This window comes from Natrix helvetica, assembly GCF_964273705.1.
Source record: "Natrix helvetica genome assembly, chromosome: 3".
NCBI lineage: Eukaryota > Metazoa > Chordata > Lepidosauria > Squamata > Natricidae > Natrix > Natrix helvetica.
Genome location: NC_138549.1, coordinates 31,073,546 through 31,089,894, shown reverse-complemented (window position 1 = coordinate 31,089,894; position 16,349 = coordinate 31,073,546). Strand labels below are relative to the sequence as shown.

The 16,349-nt window shown below is 41.1% G+C and overlaps 1 protein-coding gene across 2 annotated transcripts in view; it reads left to right on the top strand.

Moving 5' to 3' along the window:
• Positions 1-16,169, top strand: part of GRTP1 (growth hormone regulated TBC protein 1) — a gene marked incomplete at its 5' end in the record, with an annotated part of 50,029 nt that extends 33,860 nt beyond the window's left edge. For both annotated transcript variants that reach the window (XM_081947304.1, XM_081947305.1), the window contains 3 exons: positions 12,420-12,592; positions 12,695-12,880; positions 15,837-16,169. In XM_081947304.1, coding sequence (XP_081803430.1) covers positions 12,420-12,592; positions 12,695-12,880; positions 15,837-15,926 — 449 coding nt within the window. In that variant the 3' untranslated portion in view covers positions 15,927-16,169. The remainder of the gene's footprint in view (positions 1-12,419; positions 12,593-12,694; positions 12,881-15,836) is intronic.
• Positions 16,170-16,349: the final 180 nt, after the last annotated feature.

Genomic DNA, 16,349 nt, shown 5'->3' with positions numbered 1-16,349 from the left:
GACTGGAACATCGTTAGTGTTTTAAATATATGTGTGTTTTCCAAGGCCTTCCTGCATGTCAGAATTTTCAGCTGTTTCAAGACTTAAATTTATTCATGCAACAGATATAGAAAATAATAAGCTAGTGTGGGTACATTAAGTTTTGATCAATAATAAGCAATAATGTTAATAAAAAGAAATTGAAAATACAGGCTGCTTCAGGAGATTATAAAAGCCTTACTGCCAGTAGGTGCAAAAACTTTCCTACCGAAAGTTCTTTTCATTGTCTATCTTTACTTATTTTATTATAATAAGTCGAAAACTGAATGTCGTACTGTATTGTGATAATGTAATTAAGTTCTTGTTTGTGCTTCGTTTGTACTAATATTTTTTCCTGGTCATGTAGGACTGCAGGAAAAATAGTGCTGCACATACCATTTTAAGACAGTCTACACATTCATATGTCGCCACGATGTAAAAAAGATGTGGAGACTCTAGAAAGAGTGCAGAGAAGAGCAACAAAGATGATTAGGGGACTGGAGACTAAAACATATGAAGAACGGTTGCAGGAACTGGGTATGTTTAGCTTAAGAGAAAGAAGGACTAGGGGAGACATGATAGCAGTGTTCCAATATCTCAGGGGTTGCCACAAAGAAGAGGGAGTCAAACTGTTCTCCAAGGCACCTGAGGGTAGAACAAGAAGTAATGGGTGGAAACTAATCAAGGAGAGAAGCAACTTAGAACTGAGGAGAAACTTCCTGACAGTTAGAACAATTAATCAGTGGAAGAGCTTGCCTCCAGAAGTTGTGAATGCCCCAACACTGGAAGTCTTTAAGAAGATGTTGGATAGCCATCTGTCTGAAACGGTATAGGGTTTCCTGCCTAGGCAGGGGGTTGGACTAGAAGACCTCCAAGGTCCCTTCCAACTCTACTATTGTATTGTATTGTATTATATTGAACTGATCCATTAGTGTGGGTACTTGGATATAAGGAGAATGTTAAGAAATTGGGGCAGGGAGGGGGGGAGGTGTTCCTCAGCCATGTAGATTTTTTAGTATTAGAATTAAAGCCCTTTTTCTTTCTTGCATTGTGAATATGTGTTTAAATTAGCTTTCAATGGTGTAGTGATTTAGTGCTTCTTGAGGCTTCTGTTACCATTAGAATACATTATTTTAAATAGTTGGTTTTTTATGTATGTTGTACGTTGCAATTGAAGTAGTACCTGGGTGAAAGGTAAGAGCCAGCAGCATATATGGGTGCTATCACTTCCTGCATCCTGTTTAAAAGTAAGAGAAAGCATTGAGAGCTGATGTTGTATAGTGATCTGTTCTGACCCCCCTCGTCCCCCACCAACATACACTCCGAGCCAAAGATAAGTTACAGAATTTATTCACAGACAGACAGGTCCTTGGCAGCAATCCAATACAAATAAGCTTCAGCAACAACCCGGCACTGATAAGCATTAGCAGCAATCCAGCCTGCCACGCTCACAAGACTGTTCTCCCACATTAGTTCATGCGTTGACTTCTGCAAAAGGGTGTGTGCCCAAGCAGTCCTTTTATAGTCTGGAGAGGAGTCTAATTACCATCAGCCGAGTGCAATTACCTCCTGTAACTGCGCAACTGTTCCTGACGCCTATTAGCTCTTCGGTGACAAGCATCCAACAACAACTCACTGCTGACGTCTCACTCACTGTCCCTTGTCTCCTCCCCACTGCTCCAAGGCATGACATCAGGAGCACACTCCCTTGGGCTTTCACCACTGCTCCATGCCTCAGGCGCCTCCTGGTGGCCAACCAGCCTCTCTGATCCCTGCTCGGAGTCGGAACCCTGTCCAGGGTCCTCCACATCCTCCAGAGCCGACTCATAGGGACCCTCGCTGTCGGAGTCTGGTGGCAGCTCCAACGGCTCCTGCTGGGCCACAACAGTGATCCTGGTGTTGGATTAGCAAACTATGGCTCTAGTCTTCCTTCTGACATGAAAGCAACTTTGGAAAACATTTTCTCTGTTAATCTAACCTCTGTGTGTCTGTTGTGGGGATACAGTAAATAGGAAGATGGTGCACTGTGTAGGCTGCTTGAGCTCCCGAACAAAAGGTGGAGTATAAAGCTAATAAATGACAGAAGGCTTTATGTATTTTATAGTCTATGGTTTTTAATGGTAGTCTTTTATTAGTTATAATTCTCAATAAAGGTAAAGGTTCCCCTCGCACATATGTGCTAGTCATTCCCAATTCTAAGGGGCGGTGCTCATCTCTGTTTCTTTTTTTGTAATAAAATTTTATTGGTTTTTCAAGATTTATAGGGAAAAGGGTAAATGGACAGGTATACAAATTTTGGCAGTTGCAAAATGTGTGAGGCCCCCCTCCCTCCATACCCATAGTATACATTTATATATAATGCATTAGTATATAATTGATTACAATCAGCATATTAGTTCTATTATTAAATTCAATCAAATTAAACATTACAGTATAAAATCCAAATATAATTCCATTTTCACTTTCGGTCAATTTATAATAATATGATTTTCTTGTTTATTTTTGTGATCTGAGTCTTCTTGCTATTGCCCCATCTCCCTCCACTGGCAGAGCTCTGGCCCCTCCCGTGTCCTGTGTGTCCGTTGTAGTGTCTTGTGTTTTTTCTAGGAGTGTTTTATTTTTTTCCATAAAGGCCTGCGCCTCTATGGGTGAATTAATTCTAATTCTTGTCTCCTCCCAGAATATCAGCATACCTTCAGGCATCAACCATCTAAACCACACCCCTTTCTGGTATAATTTATTCGCTAATTGCGAATAATTTTTTCTTTTTTCTCTAATCTTCTTAGGGATCTGCTTCAGAATGGTTATCTCCATATCATGATATGTCAATGCTTGCCCCCTTTGTACACCCAGAATTTCATCTCTTGTGCTTTTTCTAAGGAATTTAATGTGAACCTCCCTGGGTACATTGTGTGTTCTAGCATAAGCTGAGTTCACTCTATAAACCAGGTCTATATCCCACCCCATCTGTTGTTTTTCTTTGTGTGTGTAGTCAGCCAGAATGTTTGTCATGATGTCCCTTATATTTTCCCCATCTTCTTCTATAACATTTTGAAATCTAAGATAATAGGACATTCTCTCAAATTCTAATTTCATCTGTTGGATGTCAAGATCTTTGTTCCCTTTCTGCACAGTTTCCACCCCCCCCCTCACCTCCTCCACCCCCCCTTCCACAAGATCCAGTCTCTGTGAGTTCTTATAAATTTGGGCTTGATTTTCTTTAATTTCATCTTTCATTTCCCTTAGCTGTTTCTTGATTTCCTCCTGGCCCTGTAAAATTTGTTGAAGCATTTGTTGAAAGTCCATCTCTATAGTCTTAGGTTGCATCAGTTCTGTTATCTTTGACTGTGTGGCTGGACTGGATGTTACAGATGTTGGAGCAGACGTGGCAAAGCCAGGTTTCCCAGGAGGTGGTCTTTTGGATGCCATCCTTTATAACATTAGAAGTTCAGTCCATATATAAGATAAACAGTTAGAAAAGAAGGGTAGCCAGGTGAGGTCCGGGAGCAGAAGAACCAGGCAGAAGAGAATCTCTCTAATAAGTCTGGCAATAGATGAAAGGTTTCCCCTAGAAAGTTCAAAAAATACCAATCCACAAGAGATTCCTCTGGGAGACACGGAGACAAAGACCGGAAGCCTGAATTTTAAAGGTGGAGTCAGGTTTCACAATTCATAAAGACAACGGAAGTGTGCCATCTTGCCCTGCCAGTTTTGGGCACAGAGGCATAACAAAGTTTTAAAAAAGTTCCAAAAGTCCACAAATCACAGTAGAAAGTAAAATTAAGTTGAAAAGAAAATCATCTCAGCCTGGGTGAGGCTTCATTCGTTGGCTCTCCCCCCTCCTCCTTCCCCGGGGGCTGAGAGCAAAATTATTCCTAGCCGCTTGTCCAAGGGGGGGGAAACCCCCCTCCCTCCAGCCGCGCCTCCAGAATACTCCGAAAGTTATTTTAAAGTTATTTTATAACTAATTCTTCGTGCAAAATAGGGCATGAAGAGAGAAGCAACCTCACCGCACCGCAGCTGCTTCCTTCAATTGCTTCATTCTCCAGACGGCTTTAGCGAGGCGCGAGGCGCAGAAACGCGAGGCGCCCTCCGAGCTAGCTCCCCGGTGCCTTGGGCACGCGAGAGACCTCCCGCCGGCCGCCGCCGCTGCAGGAGCTCCCCGCGATGCCACCCCTCCGGCAGGACCCCTCTGTGGGGTGTCCTGTGCCCCCCAAGGAGTGGGGAAGCCCACCGGAGAGCCGGAGCGGGCAAAGCGCTGCCCGTCGCCGCTGCCGCCGGAACCGGAACTCCGCTCATCTCTGTTTCAAAGCCAAAGAGCTAGCGCTGTCCGAAGATGTCTCCGTGGTCATGTGGTTGGCATGACTAAACGCTAAAGGCACACGGAACGCTGTTAGCTTCCCACCAAAGGTGGTCCCTATTTTTCTACTTGCATTTTTACATGCTTTCAAACTGCTAAGTTGGCAGAAGCTGTGACAAGTACCGGAAGCTCACTCTGTTACGTGGCACTAGGGATTCGAACCACCAAACTGCCAACCTTCTGATCAACAAGCTCATTGTCTTAGCCACTGAGCCACTGCATCCCTATAATTCTCAGTGCTTCTGTGCTATTTATTCTAATCTGAGACTGCAGTAAAACATTGAAATGGAATTTTTGTGGCAACAGATTATTTGAGAATGGCAAAACAAATGCAACCCAGAATTATTTATTTGAAATGCTTGTTACTGAAATGTTCAGAAGTGCTTCATCTATTTATTTTATTTATTTATTTATTTATTTATTTATTATTCACACTTATAGACCGCCCCCTCTCCCGGAAAGGACTCGGGGCGGTGTACAGTCACTAAAATACATTCTAAAATACATACATAAACAATTAAATTAATACTGGTGAAGGAGGTGAAGGAGGTTATCTCTGTATTCCACTAGATTTTTATATTTCCCACAGGCAATGGTCCATGTGTAATAAGGTGTGTGATGTAGTGGAATGCCATACATTATTGTAGAATGAAATCTTGTAATGTTTTCTTTGTATAATTTTCAATTTTGAAGACCACCCAGACTGCAGCACCGCACAGAGTAATGGGGGACCCCAGGTTTGCCCACCTCTGTTATATAAGCGGCACTGACTTCCAGTTTCTTTCTGGGTGCAATTCAAGGTGCTGGTCTGTCACGATGTTAAAAAGTTTGCTAGGCCTGAACTGCCTAAACTGACATTCAAGAGTTAAACTAAGAAAGCTTTATTGCGCAGGTCATAAAACAAAAAAAAAGGTTCTTATCTGAAAGTGATTTATTGCGCACGCGTTACACATTCCAAAATTCCTCTCTTCTTTGTTCGGCAGCCAACTTTTGGCTGACGAAGCTTTTCATTATCAAAATGTAACCAATTAGTTATTTTCTGTTTCATTTACTTTTATTTTATTATTAAAGTTTGTTTATTAATTAGAATACTTTAAAGACTTATTTTTCTAAATATCTCAAAAGATATGCGGAAGGGAATCAGCCACGGTCCATCGATCTCCAACAGGGTGTTTTTTCCCCTGACAACTTGGTAGCAGAGGATGGTTCTGATGATACTAGCTGAGATGGCTACAATTTATGGCTGTATTTTCTCTTCGCGCTATCTTAAGATAACCGACTAAGCCTAATTAGCAATGTCGGAGAAAAAGAAAAAAAAGAAAAAGAAAGATGGGGCGAGCACAGATGGATCAGCTTCCTCTGACAAGGAGGCTCCCTCGGACACAGAGAAGCAAGATCAAAACGTGCTTCAGGAACAACAAATTCCTTCAGGTGCCGAGCCAAATATGGGAGAAGGAGCTACAGGACGCGACATCCACGAAACGAGGTCAGTGGTTCCTCCTTCTAAAATATCTCCAGGAGATTATGAATTTTTGGGGGCCAAGCCAAAACTTCCCACTCTGCCAGAGCCACTCCATTCCCAGACCCTCGCAGATTATCAAACGATTGATGAATGGCAACTGCCGGCACAAAAAAAATCCTCCCACGCAGAAAGCAGATTTTATGACATCTCCCCAGATGGTGAGCAAGAAATGCAAAGCTATCTAGATCAAATAGAACTGTTTGAAAAATATGCTAGGGAGGCGAGAGTGTGTTTTGAAGAGATAAGGCGAAGTAGAAGAAGCTCCCCCACTCCCAAAATGTCTGAGGACGCCATCTTGTCTTCTTCAAAACAACAGCCTAAGACACACCCCACAGAGTTCATTGGTCAATTAGAACAAAGAGACATGTACACGTCACCGAGGTCACGTGGTCCCTTTGAGTCAACTGAACTTCCGCATACGTATAGAAAGGAGAGGCAGCCAAAAAGTGAAGCTGCACTGCCATCTGCTGGCGGAGAAAAATTATTACAGCAAAAGATTAAGCAATTGGACCAGATTTTCAGAGATATGTCTATGAGTTTTACAGAAGCCCAAACTTTGCCCTCAAAGGTTAAGTCTTCAACACCCCCTGGCGGTGTGGAATTCTCCCTAGATGGAAAAAGGCAAAGCCAAAGGCGAATTCGAGGAAGCCAATTTGATGTTGCCACGCAAAGGCCAATGATGCAACCCCAGCATCCCCTGGTTCAACAACCAGCTTTGCAACCAGAGCAACAAATTGTTCCTCAGCAGGTATTCACAGTCACCCCCTTGACTGGTGAGTCCAAATTAAAGGAGTCAGGAGAGAATTATAAAGCCTGGGTCAGTGAAATTGCGCTCTTGCTTCGAAGAGAAGGCACATATTCCATGGTTTTTAATCCTCCTCCTCCACCGTGGACGCCTGCAATAAGAAACCTCGAAAACAGAGCAACCACGACTTTACTCATGTCAATGGAAATTGAGATCCAAGGTATCTTTCCACCTGATGCAACTGCCCAAGAAATTTGGGCTATTTTGGAAGATTGCTACAGGCCCGTTTCAATTGAATCCTCATGTTTGCTCATGTCTGAGTTCCATGGTTCGAAGTTGAAACCTGGTGAACGAATTGGTGGACATTTGACCAAACTGAAAAGAATGAGAAGTGAATTGAGACAAAATGGCCATGTAATCGATGATATCCAAATGATTAGCATCATCATTAACTCATTGAATTATGAATGGAAAGATGCTGTTGCAAAGATTAACTACGTGCCTATTGCTCAACGCACAGTTAACCACGTTTGCAGACTTTTAGTGGAAGACGAAGCTATCAGGTTAGCTACCCCACATCTGCAACGGCCTCCAGCCTCAAAGGCTCCAGCCAGACGTCCCTTCCGAGGAAGAGGCTACGCTCCAAGGATGCCAAAGTGCTACACCTGCAACCGTGTGGGACATGACACCCGGGATTGTCCCCAACGAGTTCCAGCTCCCGCCACGTACCAGCCCAGAGGAACAGATTCCAGAGGCAGAGGTAGAGGCGGAAGACAAGGTCGTCGTGGTCCAAGGCGTGATTCACAAGCTCCACTTGCAACACTGGCCATAACCAACGTTCCACAACCTGATCCAAAGTTCGACAGACGTCTTTTGTGGACTTTAGATAGTGGAGCAGCTGTGCACGTTACCCACAGAAGGGAACTTTTCACAGAGATGGGCGAACCAGAGCCCGAGTATCGAGAACTGTATTCCTTCACCAACCACACTTGCAAGGTTATGGGAAAAGGAACTGTTTACATTGAAGAGCTCGATACATACATCCCTGATGTTTATTACATACCTTCAGCAACCAGTAATTTGCTTAGTCAAAGTCACTTGTCTAGAGATTTAAAGTTCCAGGTTCACCACCTCGAAAAAGCAAGTTACTTAGTTAAAGATGGTGATATTGTTGCTGAAACCATGCTGATTGGTGGTGTTTATTACTTAAAGCCAAAGCCTAAAGGGCAAGCACAGGCAAGTATGCAAACTCCAAAAAGGCACAACGCAGACCCAGAGAGAGTTGTCCCAGAGAGAGAAAGCGTTACTGTGCCAAAGGCTCCTAAAGCCAACAAACAAAGAAAACAGAAACAGATTGTTCAAGGCAAGCCTGAGGGTCCTCATGAAACTGTTAATGTTGAGAATTCACTAACTGGTAAACCTTTGCATTCCAGGTGTATTCACAAGTGGCACAGAAGATTGGGGCATGCCAGTTTCCGTGTTCTTAGAAAGATGCCGGAGTTCGCAAAAGGTTTGGATCTAAAGGGGTGTAAGGTGTTTTTGGATTGTGCGGTTTGCAAAAAGGCTAAATCCAAGGCGGCTGCAATTCCCAAACACGCTACACGCCGGTCAACACGCATTTTTGATTTGGTACACACTGACATAGTGGGTCCTTTCCCACCAACACTTGGTGGCAGAAAGTATTTTTTAACAATTGTAGATAATCATTCTAGATATGGATTTGTATATCCTATGAGAGAGAAATCTGAGACCTTTCAGATCTTTAAAGACTTTGCAGCGTTTGTTTCTACACAATACCAAGTTCGCATCGCCAGAATCCAGAGTGACCGTGGTGCAGAATTCATGTCTCAGCGTTTCCAGGACTGGATGCGTAAAAATGGAATTCTTCATCAGACATCTGCTCCATATACACCGGCTCATAACGGAGTCGTAGAAAGAAGACAAGGGGTTCTACAAACCATGATGCGTTGTCTTCTAGAAGATGCCAATCTCAGTAACGCATACTGGGGTGAAGCAATCAAATATGCAAATTACATTGTCAACCGTACTTGGAGCAGTGTAATCAATCAAACTCCTTTCTACATGCTGTATGGCTACAAGCCTAATCTCAAGAACCTCCATATTTTTGGTTCATATGCTATGGTGAACACTCCCTTAAGTCAAAGAAGAAAGGGAGGTGCAGTAGCAAAGAGACTGAGATTTATGGGTATTGATGATAATTCAAAATGGTACAAATTCATTGATACTAAACATGTGATTGTCATTTCACAATCTGCTAATTTTGAGGAAGACATTGACTGGTCCAGGATTCATTCCAATGATCCTGAAGTTTATTTTCCTAGAGATGGTGTTCCAGATGCCACGCAGCCTGATGACAATTCGCAGGCAGATATTCCTTCTACCAGTTCTTCACAACCTGATGTTCCGTCTTCTCAACCCGCGGATGCTGATGCTAGCGACGAACGTGAGGACGAGGATGATGATGATGAAGAAGAAGAAGACTGGACTGATGTTCCTAGACGCTCCAAGAGGGCCACAAAAGGAATCCCTCCACAACGTTATTCATGGCAACTGACAAAAACACCAGTACCTTTGATTTGCAACGTTACTCTTCCTCCAGAGACATTCACACAAATCAAACAGCTTCCTGATTCAGAACAAGACAAATGGTATGATGCAATGCAGGATGAAATGGACAGTTTGAAGAAACTTAATGTATTCACACCTGCAAAACCTCCAGCAAACAAGAAAGTCATTGGCACCCGATGGGTCTACAGAATCAAGAAGAAACCGAATGGTGAGTCTTTATACAAAGCCAGACTTGTAGCTCAGGGTTTCGCTCAACGTTATCCTGAGGACTACACAAACACTTACTCACCAACAGTCAGAACTGAAAGTGTAAAAATTGCTTTAACCACTGCAACTATTCTTGGTTTAGAAGTTTTCCAATTTGATGTGGACACAGCTTATCTACATGCAGACCTAGATGAAGAGATCTACGTGAGAAGCCCTCCAGGATTCCGAAAGCAAGAAGGGGATACCTGGTTCCTGAACAAAAGTCTTTATGGTCTGAAACAGTCAGGTTTAATGTGGTATTTATGTCTTACTGACAAACTAAATTCAATGGGCTTTATTAAGTCCGAAACTGATGAATGCGTGTTCACAAAAAGATCTAACAATGCATATGAGATAATTCTTGTTTATGTTGATGATATTGTTTATATTGGTCCAAATAAGAAAATGAGTGAGATTTTTGCTAAAAGTTTGCAGAGATACTTCACACTAAAATCTTTAGGACACATTAGCACTTATTTAGGTGTTCAAATTGAAAAGACACAGAAGGGGTTTAGTCTTTCACAAGAGGAGAAAATTGACCACATTCTACATCATTGCAACATGAAAGATGCTAGCACAACAAAGACACCCATGCAAACAGATTTTCACAACTTAACACATGAACCAAGTCCTGAGTTCGAGGATCAAACACTTTATCGTTCAGTCATTGGTTCACTATTATACATTAGTAGTTGGACCAGACCTGACATCGCACTTAGTGTTAATCTTTTATCACGACACGTAGGTAAGGCAACACAATTTCATTGGTCATGCATTAAGAAGTTGTTGAAATACCTGAAACACACTAAGCACATGAAGTTATTGCTAGAACCAACACACACTGATCAACCAAAGTTGATTTGTTTTGCCGACGCCGACTGGGCGAGCGACAAGAAGTCACGCAAAAGCACTTCTGGTTACATGATGTTCCTAAATGGTTGTCCTGTTTACTGGCAAGTGAGAAAACAGAGTTTTGTTTCATGTTCATCTACTGAAGCTGAATATGCTTGTGTTTCAGATGCTTGTAATTCTCTAACGTGGTTTGATGCTTTGATCACAGATATCTGGACACGTCCGATTCGACCAATCACCGTGATGGAAGATAATGTATCTGTTGTTTATATTTCTGAGTCACATTTTACAGGTTCTAGGTCCAGACACATTGACATTCGTTATCAAAACACAAAGCAATTAGTTAAGCAAGGTTTTGTTAAATTGCAATATGTTTCTACACATGATCAGATTGCAGACATGCTTAACAAACCACTCGCCGCAAATCAACACGAGTATCTGCGAAAGAAGATGTGCCTTAATTGATGATTTGATGACGTCAGCCCAGACTAGCAAAAGAAGGGGTGTCACGATGTTAAAAAGTTTGCTAGGCCTGAACTGCCTAAACTGACATTCAAGAGTTAAACTAAGAAAGCTTTATTGCGCAGGTCCTAAAACAAAAAAAAAGGTTCTTATCTGAAAGTGATTTATTGCGCACGCGTTACACATTCCAAAATTCCTCTCTTCTTTGTTCGGCAGCCAACTTTTGGCTGACGAAGCTTTTCATTATCAAAATGTAACCAATTAGTTATTTTCTGTTTCATTTACTTTTATTATTTTATTATTAAAGTTTGTTTATTAATTAGAATACTTTAAAGACTTATTTTTCTAAATATCTCAAAAGATATGCGGAAGGGAATCAGCCACGGTCCATCGATCTCCAACAGGGTGTTTTTTCCCCTGACATGGTCATCACCTTTAAAGTTCCATATGGCACAGAGCCAGATTATCTGCAGGGCTGAATGACAGCTACCCATCCTACCAGGTCAACTTCTAATCCTTCCCCTGAATATTGCTATCTGATAGGAACTAGGTAGTCTGCCTTTTCTGCGGCTTCCCCTGCCCCTTAGAACAGGCCTCTACCCTCCAGAGCCGTTCATTAACTTTGTAGCTCTAGCATTTTCCTCAAGCACTGTGATCATATTTGAATGACTGCATATTAGAAGCTTGACTTGGCACCAGATTTTTGTTGTTTCTAATGTGTTTAGTTTTAAAATTTTAACATAATTTTATATGTTGTTTTAACTTTTGATTGGAAACCATCCAGAATTGGTTAGAAGACGGACGACTATATAAATGTTTTAAAGGAGAAAAACAACCCTTCTTCTCGTGTTGGCTTATTGTACAATCAAGACAGCAAAGTAGTGGCATGTCTAACCTTGATCTTGTAGTGTTTCTAGTGGTTTGGAATAATGCCTCATTATTCATGCAAAGATCTTTGGTCTGTGGTTTTTGCTCTGCTTTTGGAGACTGAAAGCAGCACTGCTGTTCTTTTTCAACAGATCCTGGAAAGATTACGGAAACCTGGAATTTACTGCATGGCAAAGTATGCCAAGTTATGTAGCGCCCTCTGGTGTCTTTATTAAGAATTGGAGTGACCATTTTACTTTCTCACTACAGCATGGAGAAAAATGACTTACTAAGGAAAATTATTTGTGTGTGTGTTCCTTACATGTGCCATGCCGGTACATTCCTCAATATAGAACATACTTTCCTTTAAATGTAAAATTGTCTGTAATTTTATGGAAACTCAACATCTATAACTTTTCAAAACTTGTAGGCCTGGAAATTCATTTCATGCTGGTTGAGATCCAGCTAGTGGTAATAATAAAAAAAAAAAACTATTTCCAGTATCATCTATTCTTGCTAGTCCTTTTTCTCTGTCCATGTCCATGAAGAGAGGAAAGTGGAGTGTATTTTTCCTGCAAATTGTCCTCAGTCAAAATTTGTAATACTATTTCCCGGCTGTCCTAATAGAATTTCATAATTTCACATGACCAACCATGGACCAGACAAGATGCAAATTAGCTTTGGAAGGATATACCCTTCTTACTGTATGCAATAAATTGCACTGTGATGACATACGTTTTCGTTTCATCTTTCTGAAGATTACTATAGTCCCGAAATGATGGGCCTGAAAACAGATCAAGATGTTCTTGGATACCTTGTGAAAATGAAGATTCCAGCTGTGGCAGAATTAATGGAAAAACATGGCAACTTGTGGACTTTGGTGGCATCCCGTTGGTTTATATGTTTGTTCATTGACATTCTTCCAGTAGAGGCAAGTGAGAACTGACACCAACTTGAATTGCCTTTTATGTAATTATCCAAATTCTAGTGCATGTGTTTCATACACTCAGTAACTGATTTCATTCTTCTACAGACTGTGCTCCGAATTTGGGACTGTTTGTTTTATGAAGGATCAAAAATAATCTTTCGCGTGGCCTTAACATTAATTAAGCAACATCAAGATTTCATTTTGGAAGCTAGAAATTTTCCTGAAATCTGTGAAAAATTTAAGCAGATTACTACAGGACCATTTGTAACTGAGTGTCACATATTTATGCAGGTGGGTGTCACCCTAGAAATCTATAAAATTGTGTATTGATATTGTTGGTCATAAGATTGTTTAAGCAGGCTTTATGGAATGTTTCAACATTTTAAAAATATGTTGTATTTAATTATAGAATATGTAGGCTGCACAATGCCCAACAGTTCTGGGATGCTCACAATTAAAAAACAAACAAACCCAGACATCATGAGCTGCTCAAATATGTAAAACAAAATAGCTCCATCCAAAGGGCTCAACAATCACCCTGCCCTGAATAATATTAGCATTAGCACTTACCACTTCATAATGCTTTACAGCACTCTAAGTGGTTTACAGAATCAGCATATTGCCGCCAATGATCTGGGATCCTCATTTTACTGGCCTTGGAAGGATGGAAAGTGAGTCAACCTTGAGGTGATCAGGATCAAACTCTTGGCAGTGGGCACAGATCATGTTGGAAATGATCCATAGCATTGTAGTCACCCAGTTTCTGTAATCTCTGCATAACCAAAACAGCTAAGGCTATACAAATAATAGATCTCATTTTACTTATTTTGCTATTCTTTATATGGGACGTTTGGAACTATGTTTAACCCTACAAGAGCTCTTACTTTTGAAAAAGTCACTTTGCTTCAGTAAAGCCTGCCATTCATTTATATTCATGATTTTCCTCCAGGGATGTTAAGTGTCAGCTTAGTTTCAATTAGCTTCACACAATGTGAACAGCCATATAATTTGTTTCACAGATGAGGGGCAGCCCCAAGTTTCATAAATACTGAATTAAATCTTTGGAAACTTGAGAGATATTCTCATTTTCTACAAGCTTTAGATCCGGGCTATCCACTCCTGCGAGATCGTATCATCTGGGCGCACCTGAGGACACTCCGGAATTGGGACGAACTCCTGCCCTGTAGCCACATGAAATGGGGTAAACCCCTACTTTTGAGCACTGCATTGTTATATGCAACTTCTGCAAAGGGAAGGAGTTCAGCCCAATCAGTCTGTTGGTACTGGACATAACATCTTACGTAGCGCTCCACCATTGCGTTTGCTCTCTCTGCAGCACCATTGATCGCGGGGTGGAAGGCTGTACTAAGTCCCTGTGAAGACCCCACCATTGCCACGAATCTGTGCCAGAACTAGGCAGTGAATTGCACTCCCCTGTCTGAAATTACCCTTTTGGGGCTGCCATGGAGTCTATATACATGGGTAATGAACAGTTTGGCTAGCTTCCTAGCAGATGGAAGGCCGGTACATGCTACAAAATGAGCCTGCTTGGGGAACAGGTCTATTATTGTCCAAATGACCTTGTTCCCTTGGCTGTCCAGTAAATCTACGATGAAATCCATGACTATCTGTTCCCATGGCCGATATGGATCTGCCACCTGCTGTAAAAGTCTAGGAGGCCGGCCAGGCTGGACCTTCATGATAGTGCAAACAACACAACTTCTTACATATTCCTCTATGTCCCTCCTCATGTGGGGCCACCAGACTGGCGATTTACTAAATGTAGTGTCTTGAGGAACCCAAAATGTCCAGCTGAGCGAACGTTGTGGCAGCGACACAGCACGGCCATCCATACCACACTTGGTACATATAACTTTGACTCCTTCCAGGCAAAGCCCTCTCGCTGTGTTAATAAAGTTTGATTTTCTTGAAACCACTGGTCCATTGGGAGTGCTGCTTTGATTGCTCTGGAGAGGTCCACCCGGACCTGCCAGCCAGTGCTCCCCACCTTTTATAGTTACTTAGTAATTAGGATAACCTGCACATTGCACGTGCGCATACCCATCCCCTCGTAACCCAAACCAAACACCCCAACAATGAATCGTGGATTGTTGTCAATCAGTTATCACTAGCTTTGTAGATTTACTCAGCTGTTTGTGTAGGAATGAAGCTTGGTGAGTCTTGGCAGCTGGCCCGGGTTTTTCCCCTGAATGGCAGCTCCAGGCCTCTGGGCTGGCTGGAGCTGACACTTGGGAGCATCTCAAAGATCCCTTTAGTTCCCCATCCTATCTCACGGTGGCAAATTAAATCTCCAAATAAGAACAAGTGAGGAACACTCTTATAGTCAAGCAGCTGGTATTTAAAATATGCTGCCTTTTGAGTCAAGATGCAACCATCCAGTTTAGTAATTACCGTTATACTGATTTGTATAAATTTGTCTAATTTCCCTCCTACAATGATTTTTGATGCCCATTGCTGGATGTCAGCAAACTCAACAATTGAAAAATATGCTGTGCAAATGATGTCTTTAAATCTTGAATCTCCCTTTAATTTTAGTGGATATCCCCAAGGTCATTCATTCTGAGGAGAAAAAAATATCTTCCTATATGCCATATTAACTATATATGATTTTATGGATATTGACAATGTCTTCATCCATTTTCACTCTGAAAGCTAGGACTTTTCATGCATAAGATTGCTGCGTTGTTTTCTTTATAGGGTTTCTTTTGGGAAACTCAGTATTTTTGAATGTAACATAATATTCCAATTATTCCTAAGCACAATTCCTTATTTTGAGTCAACTAAAAATCTCTGGAGTTAGATATAAATTCACTAAACTTTTGATGGGATCGGTTCTAAGACCCATCTTTGAGAAAGTTACAATTGCAGCATAAATTTACCACTAACTGACATTTAGAAGTGGACTGTGTTTAAACATGGAAACTTGGCTATGGAGGGAAATTAGCCCTATATCTATCTGACCAAATTGGTACAAGACCCACTAGTTTTCATGTTCTAATATACTGCAAGTGAATCTTTAGAATTTCCTAATGCTCATGTATAACAATTTGAATGGAACCTTGTAAGTTTAATTATTTATAATTATTTAATAATTGATGTATTCCATTCTAGAAAGCGATTTGACTCATTGTATTTTCTGATCAGTGTGATTCTGCTCACTTTATACCATGAAGCACATATTTATTTGCATTGTAGTATATACTAATACTTTAATTTTCAATTCCAGAAAATATTTACAGAACCTGGAAGTCTGCGAATGGCTACAATAAACAAAGTACGAGATACGTGTAGAGCAAATTTGACTGCTTCAGTATAAACGAACATTCCTTCACTTGCTCAGATACAATTTTTCTCAGGCTGCCATTGACACTTCACTAATTAGCCCAGCCTTTCATGTGTTCAATGGGATTTTTTTTATTTAAAAAAGCACAAACACTTTAATTATTATGTAAATAAAATGTAGATGTAATCCCTTTTCAACAAATGGACTATATATTTTCAGACATTTTTGTAATAACAGAATACAAAACTATATAATAAAGTATATTTGAAGCTATCATTTTTTGAATTGCAACCATGTTAAGGCCCTGGATTTTTAAGTAAAGATCCTTGTTTAGAAAAAAAGTGCTCCATTTAATCTCTCTCTCTTTTTTTTAAGAACAGCATATCTACCTTTTCCTGTTGTCTGGCTCTGCTAAATGAGATTAATATTTTATTTATATGCACACGCACGCTTATG